The sequence below is a fragment of the Carica papaya genome, chromosome 3 (assembly GCF_054855325.1).
Source record: "Carica papaya isolate Zhongbai chromosome 3, ASM5485532v1, whole genome shotgun sequence".
Lineage (NCBI taxonomy): Eukaryota > Viridiplantae > Streptophyta > Magnoliopsida > Brassicales > Caricaceae > Carica > Carica papaya.
The window spans coordinates 12,535,855-12,544,483 of record NC_142311.1 but is presented as its reverse complement, the minus strand read 5'-3'; the positions used below and the strand labels follow the sequence as shown (position 1 = coordinate 12,544,483).

Below are 8,629 nucleotides of genomic sequence, written 5' to 3'. Positions count from 1 at the left end.
TGGTTAGACTACATGATACGTATGAGTATCAATCAACCATTGGTTTCCTTGGTAGTCAATGAAATTGGAATTTGGAGTTGAATTCCAACTAGGCAGAAAGTTTGAGGTACTTCTAAATTCTTTTTTTTTTAAATGTTGCATGTTTATGCCGAGTGATATATTAATGGGATAAAGTTACTGTGATGTACTTTGTGTTATTGCTTAAATGCAGAGAGATCAGCTCGTTTCTTTATGTCATTCTTGCCTCAAACTTGGTTAGATGGACCGCAAGGAAGTAGACGATCATTGCTCATTCCTCATAGAAGCAAAATACCATTATGTTATCACTCCATCTACTAGGTTGTTACTAATAAGCCTTCTTTTTTTTTGCCAAAACTCACATATTACAGATACGTATAGGAGCAACTTATGTGAGTGCAAATCAAGCTCTCTGTACTTAAAATGATGCATCTTGACATGGATATTCTTTTTCAAACAAATTCATTGGAAGACTGCTCTGTACATCTCATGTATCTTTGCAAAATTAGCTTGCTGATCTTTTACCAAACCTCATTGCAAGAGCCACACACCATCTTAGACTCATATCACGAGCCTGTTGGAGCTGTTGGAGCTCAGGACTATGTATGGATTTGGTGCAAACATGCTTCTGCAAGGATTTCATTCGGATTATGATTGTACTGGTTTTGGTTTTCAAATTGCGAACAAGCTGGGTTAATGTGGTACAATGATAATTTATATATTCTTATTATATTAAAATAATTTTTGTAAATGTAATTAGATTATATTATTTTGTAAATTTATATAGTTAAACATTATAACGTAACAAATGATTGTATTTATTACATTAAATTGTTATTTTACTTTATGAAATAAGATTTCATAGGTGACAATTCATTCCATGAACAATGATAATTTATCCAAGAACAGGTTAATTCTAATGCTCATTTGAATTTATCCTTCCAAGTAGGAATTGTATCCAACTCATCAGTGATGCCTCGAGCAAGCTGGTTCTCCATAGAACCTGATCCATGGGTGACAGAGTACCAAGCTTCGCATCGTTGTTCTGGATCTTGATAATGCTCATCAGACTTGATAGGAGAATCACAGACATGGTACCAGCAATGGTTTTTACAGTGGCTGGGCCTTTTCCCATCTTCACCTAATCCAAATTCTTTATAACCAGCTGCCTAAATGGACCAATCTTTACCAATAGGAGGAATGCTATAACACTCTCGGCAAGAGCCAAGAACAGCAACTGAATCATATCGGCTTCGAAAGAGAGAGCCACCTAAGACCAAAGAATCCCTTAATTTTCCTTTACTGGGTATCAATCTTCATGGGCAGAAAATGCGAACTCACCACAAAGAGCGGTTTTTAGCTTCCAAGAAAGAGGATTTCAAAGCTAATGGGTCCGCGGATTGAACGAAAACGTGAAAGAAAGTAGCATTTTCTTGTTAAAACCCGTTTTGTTTTTACATGAAACTGACCAAGTACAAGCGGATCGCCCCGGTTGCTAACACCGCAAGAAACTGAAGGAGGAAAACAAAAAAAAAAAAAAAACTAGAGCCACGGCACCGAGGCTATGATCTTTCCATAAAATGGGTTTAAGTTTAAGGAAAGAAAAAACCAGAACACATAATTCAGACCAGGAGATATTATCCAAAGAAAAATGAAGATTTGCAACTAAAGATATGCTTATTAATCCTTGAGCAGAAAAGAAGAAAGTTTTTTTTTTTTCTGGAGAAACCCATTTGTTCTTTTAACAAGATTCTTTCTTTACGTGTGTGTATATATACAATCAAATTATAAATAGGTAAAGATAGTAAAAGAGCTAAATTACTTAATTTATATTTAAATTACTTAAAATTTTAATTTTTTTCTGTTCTATCAGTAAATAACAAATTAAAATTTAATTTATTAGATAATCGTGTCTTGGGTGTTGAATTGGGTCCAAGATTCACTCATCTCTGGCTGATCCAAAGAAAAATGCTCAGTCCATCTCGGTGTGGCAGATTGGGCCGGACTAACCCAAAGGGAACCACCAAGTACGTTGCCTACCCAGCCTGATCCGTGAAAACTGAAAAGCCATGAGACCAGTTCAACATTTCCAGACCAACCCAATTGGACCCATTAGCATCTTTGCCGTCGACTGTTGACACAGACCATGGCTCTGTTTGATTGGGGAAGACTCTGGACCTTTTCTTTTCTCTTTGAAGTGATTGTGGGGGTTTATGTGGATTCACTTCAGACCCACCAGTCCAATTGTCACGAGACTTACTTGTCTTGCTTCATCGTAAAATTATTGCATGGTTTTAATTGTAGTAGATTAAGAACATTGGAGTTTTTAGAGAAAAAAACAAAAAAAACAAAAAAATTAGATTGAATTGTTATTAATTATATTTAATTGTTACATAATGTCGATTTCACCTTTAAAAAAATATAATAATTTACTAAATTTAAATCTAATTTAATGATTACAATTTCATCAATATATTATTTTATTTAATAAAATGAGAATTTTTATATTTTTAATAAAAATTTAGATTTATAATCTTTTAATATTTTATTATTTATTAGAGAATTATGAGTAACTTTCTAATATAAATTAAATTAAATTAATTTATTGCTATGGGTCAACTGCACTGTGCACATGATCCCAACTTGAGCAATCATTTTTTAAAATAATTTTTTTTCTTGTCTCTTCTATATTTTTTAAAATCAATTCGACAAACCCATTATTAAGTATAATTAATTTGAACGTGACTTTTATTGATCAATTTACTATAGAATATTCAATTTAATTCTTAATTACAGTGCAGAACATATTCATTGTAATATGTTTAAAATAAACTGATTTTCATAAAATTAAAGAATTTAACTTTAGAAATGTACAAATCTTTTACAAATTGACAACCTAAAAAAAAAAAAAAAAAGTTATATAAGATATATATACAACATAATTAAGAAAAAAATATATCTGACTTTTTTTTAATTATAAGAAAATTTCATGTACATTATTTAAATTTCACTCAAAATTAGTTTAGAAAATCATTTTTTTACCATCTTATAAAAGATTTATACTACCCAAATTATTGACAAACAATATGCAAAATCACATATATTAATAAATGTCAATATATACACACGTACATATATGTTTACAACTTGACTTTATTTTCTTTTACTACCTCTATATTTAATTATCTCGAGGAAGAGCTTGATTGATGACCAACATATATACATATATATAAAATTAAGTAGTGGTTGGCAAGTAGGCTTATTAGGTTGTAAGTAGGGCAAGCCGGCCAATATTCTGCAGGAGAAATTTAGATATATGTACATATGCATGTATGTACATGTCTCTAACTTCCGTACTAGCAGTATGTATGTATGTATGTATGTATATATGTATATGTATATGTATACGTTCATCAGCGACAACATCATGGTGAAATAAGAAATTGAAATTCCCAGATTTAACGAGTCAAAAGATGGGAATCATTGACATTGTAAAAAAATTTTAATACAAATAAAAAACGTTTAATTACGAGCAGAAAATATCAAACGCAAGCCTTTTCATTTTAACACCCGGAGAAACAGAAAGGCGGAAACAAAGACACAGCTTTGCGATCGTGACGTGTTAGCCGCCAGTAACTATAACGGCGTTATTTTACCCAGTCAACCAGCGTTTTGACCAAGACTTGTTATCACCCCTCCAACCATTTCCACTTCTTCCACTCTCCCTCTCTCTGGAAGCAGCAAAACGCCTTCCACAAGGAAGTTTTTTTTAAAGACTTTTGCGGTATAGTCAAGGAGAGGTGCATTTGAAACTGAGAAGAAACAGAGATTTTATTTTACAGAGAAGAGAGAACGGTCAAATATTACCGGTGGCGCCGGTCAATAGTTGATAAACTCCTCTCCGTCCTTCCCTCTCTCTAAATTCCCTATCTTTCTCTCTTTCTCTTTCTTAGCTCTCTCTATATTTCTTGCTGGGTCGTAAGATATTTTTTTCTCTCGACTGATCTTTGGCCTTTGATAGTAATCATTCGCAAAACTTGAATTTGATTGAAGGGTCTGCTGTTTCCAATTTTGGGTTCCGTTTTCAAGTTTGGCGGAGATAAATATGGCAGTAAGTATTCCTTTTCCTCCATTGTTTTGTTTACAGTTCGTTTACAAGCTTGTTTTTTTCCCTGCTTGGTTACTGAGACAGCTGTAGGAGAGAAATAAAGATGAGAATTTTGAATCTTATCTTTTTTTGTGGGTTTCCAAAGAGATCAACACAAGCTAGGCTATGTCGGTATTTTGAGCTCTTCATGATCTATACAAAAAGATTCTAGATTGTGGGACTCTCCATGTTTCTTAGCTTGTTCATCTGCAAATTTGCAAGCATACCTTAGTTTGTTTTCTGTTTTTGTCTTCTTTTAAGAGAATCGTTTCGCAGAATCAAAATTTGAGCTTTGGGTAATTTTTTTTTTCTATGCTGGGTTTTTCTAATTTGTTTCGTTTAGATTGAAAATGCCCGGTTACTTATTATGATATTCTCTCTTGAGTTATGAATTTCTAAAACAAGATTTGTATTCTACTGATATTTATTCAGTTCTCTTTAACATCAGTTATGGCCTTCTTCTTTCCTTTTTTTTTTTTTTTTTTTTTTGATGTAGAGATAATTACAACTGGGCTTTTCCAGATTACAAATCTTAATGTCATCTTACTTGATGAAGGTTAAAATATCGAATTTTTCAATTGAAGAATGTACCAAATGTAGAAACTTTTAAGTTGGAAATTTAGCTACATTTGGTACTTTGAAAATAAAAACAACATTTAGAAAATGAGATGCTAGTTAGAAAATGATAATAAAAAAGAAAACTTTTTCGTGTTCGTAGAATTTTTTTTTTAAATTTTATACTTATACCACATACTACAAATATTACTATACAATTTTTTTATGTAAACATTTATTTATTTAGAAATTAAAAATTAGAAACTGTTCTATGCCTTCGTGTATTCATTGAATTACTTATTTGTGGATTGAAGACAAAAGCATTCTAAATTTGGAAAGCATCTGTGGAACTTAATCAAATTCCTTCATCTTTAGTGGATACAATTATAATATAAAGGATAGGAAAATCCGTACTTTCTCAGCCCCTATTTTCTGTATTTCAGTTTACATTTATCAAAACTCTAGAATCTCCCAAACGTAATTTTCTCAGATTCTGGTAATCTAGTACAGCAACTTATTGGTTAAGAAATGTACTAAAGCCTTGGCTGGTATTAGTTAATGTATTGTATTTATGTCCTAGTGATTGATGGTATGTATTGGACAATGTACTCGGTTTATGTATGGAGTTGCTCTTTCTGAATTTTTAAGCATCTAAAATATGCCATTTGTTCTCTTAATCTCTAAGGTCTATACCTAGGATGTAAAACATTTTGATGTATAATTGTGTTCAATGAATATGGTATCGAACGTTCATGTTTCAACTGTCTTCTGGTCGATTGCGTGACTTCTTTGAACGGATCACTTTCTATCTAGTAAGTAGTATTTTACCAGTGCGAATGGTTCGTGCCCCCGATTCCTTCTACGGGGCTTCTTCCTCTTCATCAACCAACCTACTTCTGTAACTCAGTCATGAGAAGTAATTTCTCTGAGATAAGACAGATGTTGATTCAGCGCTCTTACGACACAGTAAAATCAAGTTCAGAACCTGTTTACTCCATTAACTACTTGCTCTGGAGAGGTTCTTGTTCCAAAACATTTTGAGGAATCCTGAATTTGTCAAATATTTTCAGAAAACAAAGAGTAAAGATGTATTGGCACCACTTAATGTGTATATACGCAATTATCTTAACATGATCTTGTACTCTTTCTCTGAGTTTTAGTTTCCTCACTAGGAAGCAATGGCCAAATATAAGCTTCTGGTTCTGTGATATCTGTGCCTGCCAATGCAGTTTACTGGGAAGGAATCCATTAATATTTTGAGTCATCCATCAATTGCTTAACAGCAACTGCAACAGGTGCCTTTTTGTTGTTGATGAACCTTGTGATTTCCTTTTTTCTTTTTCTTTTCTTAAATTACCTATTATGACTTTTCCCTTCCACACACCTAAGAAAATAAGGAAACATATTCAGACTATTGTTATCTACCACAAGCAGTATAGTTTGGAGCTAAGTGTCAAGCTTGCATAGTGAATTTTCATCCTTATCTTAGTTACATCTTTTAACTTGTCTAACTGAATTTTGAGTATTTTGATAAGGTATTTGTTTCTTGTTTCTATTCCTGCTCATTTTAAGGCCACTGTGACTCATCCAAATAGTGCTTCCATTTGTTAAGAGGTATCATCTTTGCTGTTTTTTCAAATATGAAACTTGAGATGGATTGGATTGTGTCTATGGATTAAAGATACTCTGTCAATAGATGGCATGTTTTCAAATTATAAACAAGCTCTTTTTATTGCACAGCAACGTTCTCATGTACCAAAATTTGGCAATTGGGAAAGTGAAGGAAGTGTTCCTTACACGGCCTACTTTGATAAGGCCCGGAAGGGTCGAACTGGACAAAAGATGATAAATCCTAATGACCCAGAAGAGAACCCAGACGTACTTTCTGATCATGCTCCTCCAGCTCGATATCATGCTTCTAAAGACAAACCTGAGGAGGAATCAGTGGGACGGGTAGGAGCTAAACAAATGCAAGAGCGCCAAAAGAGCAAGGAAGATGGTGAGCTCAAGTTTTTTGGTGAGTCTCCAGCACGTCTGGATAATGCAAACCGCAGAGCAGCTGCAGGAGGACGAGGAACGAGTTCTGGTGAAGCCCATAAAAGAAATGCAAGAGCAAGTGCTGGATCTGAAAACAGCTTTGAGCGATCGCCACTCCATCCACAGTCGAGGGTCACAGGGAGGGGAGGTGGGGTTTCATCCCCTTCATGGGAAGGAAGGGGTTCACAGGAAAACAGCCATGGCACTCCTGGAAGATCTCGACTCAGACCCAAGGGCGATAACAGTGTAAACTTCTTCCTCCTAGATTGTTCCATTTTCATATCTTATAATAACTTTGAGAGTAATACCTGGAACAGCTTGAAAAATTCTAAAGCATTAAGCATCTCACTTGCAATAGCATGTGCTTGCACACACATTAGGAAATTCATCTACACACAAAACAATGAAGTGTTTAAATTTCATGCTTTTTGGTTGGTTGGAGTGGGGCCAAATACCTTTACCAAAGATCGAATTTGTTCTGATTGGCAGCCTACACATGTTCGAAAAGTCTTTTCACGCCATTGAATGTTTCTGTAACTTCTTTTTTTTTGCTCTTGGGAACTAGCACTAGGTAATTGCCTTAATTTTCTTTTACATGACATCTCTTGTTAGTATTACTGAAGTACAAAGGCATTCTTCAAAATCATGCTTAAAATTTGTCCTTTATGTGCTACTGGTATTTTAGCCTGATAAAGGTGCTGCTGTTCCAAAATTTGGTGAGTGGGATGAAAGTAACCCTGCATCAGCTGATGGTTATACACATATTTTCAACAAAGTGCGGGAGGAGAGAAATTCTGGGGGAAGGGTACCAGGCATGCCAAATGAATCACCTTACTCACACGCCCGGCAGCCTCCTCAAACTGATGGTGTCAAGGTATGTCATCAATATATATTCCTGACCGAATATTTTTGTCTTTTAGCTTTTTTATTTTTGTTCTAATTCCATGAGTCTTATCAATTGTGTGTCAATGTTTTCAGAGTTGCTGCTTTTTTTGGGGCAGAAAATGAGGTCTTCGGTTTTGTGCATTATTATAAAAGCGAGTGCAATATGTAAATACCTCAAATGACTCTCCCATCTCAAGGCAAGAGTAACTAGTTCAAAGCCCTTTTGATTATCAACCACTTGTGCCTTTTGTCATGACAATAACTGTCCTTCATATTATTTATCTTCTTTTGCTCTTGTATGTTTTCTTTCTCACATTTCTTTGCAATCTCTAGTATACAATGTATTTTGTATTTGGCTGGAAAATATGAGAGATATGGATCTGTTTATTCTATTCTTACACATCTGGTGTTCATTGCTGCTTCTTCCTGTCGGTAGAACTTTTAAGTATGATATTCCTTCATAATAAGCCATCTGTTTAGATTACATGACATGTATATTAATCGATCCTTGGATTCCTTGGCTGTCAATGAAATTGGGATTCGGAATTGACTTCCAAGTAGGCAGATCGGTTAGAGGTACTTCATTGTTGAACTATGATTTTATTTTTACTCTGTAATCCGGTAGGCTTAAATTAGATCGATTTAAATGGACTTTATTCGAAAACAATTTATTCCGATAAAAATCACTTCCAAATTGTTTGCCAATGTAAAAAAATATCTCATTCCTCGTTATACAGCACGACGATTTTATTTCTAATTTAACACTTCAAATTTACGTTCAAATCTCAATCTCAGCCTGTCTTCAAAAAAGAAAGAAAGAAAAGAAATTTGCTTCAACAATGCTAATATACAGATCAACTCTAATTCTCATTTGAATTTATCCATCCAATTAGTAATACTATCCAACTCAAACATGTACGATCCATTATTGTCATCAGGCCAAGCCTTGTTCAACCCCAGTCTGTCCATTTGTCAATCAAGTGCTTT

The 8,629-nt window shown here is 34.1% G+C and overlaps 1 protein-coding gene across 1 annotated transcript; it reads left to right on the top strand.

The window, feature by feature from the left end:
* Positions 1-3,760: 3,760 nt before the first annotated feature.
* LOC110821697 (RPM1-interacting protein 4 (RIN4) family protein) lies at positions 3,761-8,042 on the top strand. The gene is made up of 4 exons (XM_022051616.2): positions 3,761-4,129; positions 6,461-7,003; positions 7,443-7,631; positions 7,736-8,042. Exons 1-4 carry the CDS (start codon positions 4,124-4,126, stop codon positions 7,763-7,765), a joined length of 768 nt encoding a protein of 255 aa, XP_021907308.2. The 5' UTR covers positions 3,761-4,123; the 3' UTR covers positions 7,766-8,042.
* The last annotated feature ends 587 nt before the right edge of the window (positions 8,043-8,629 follow it).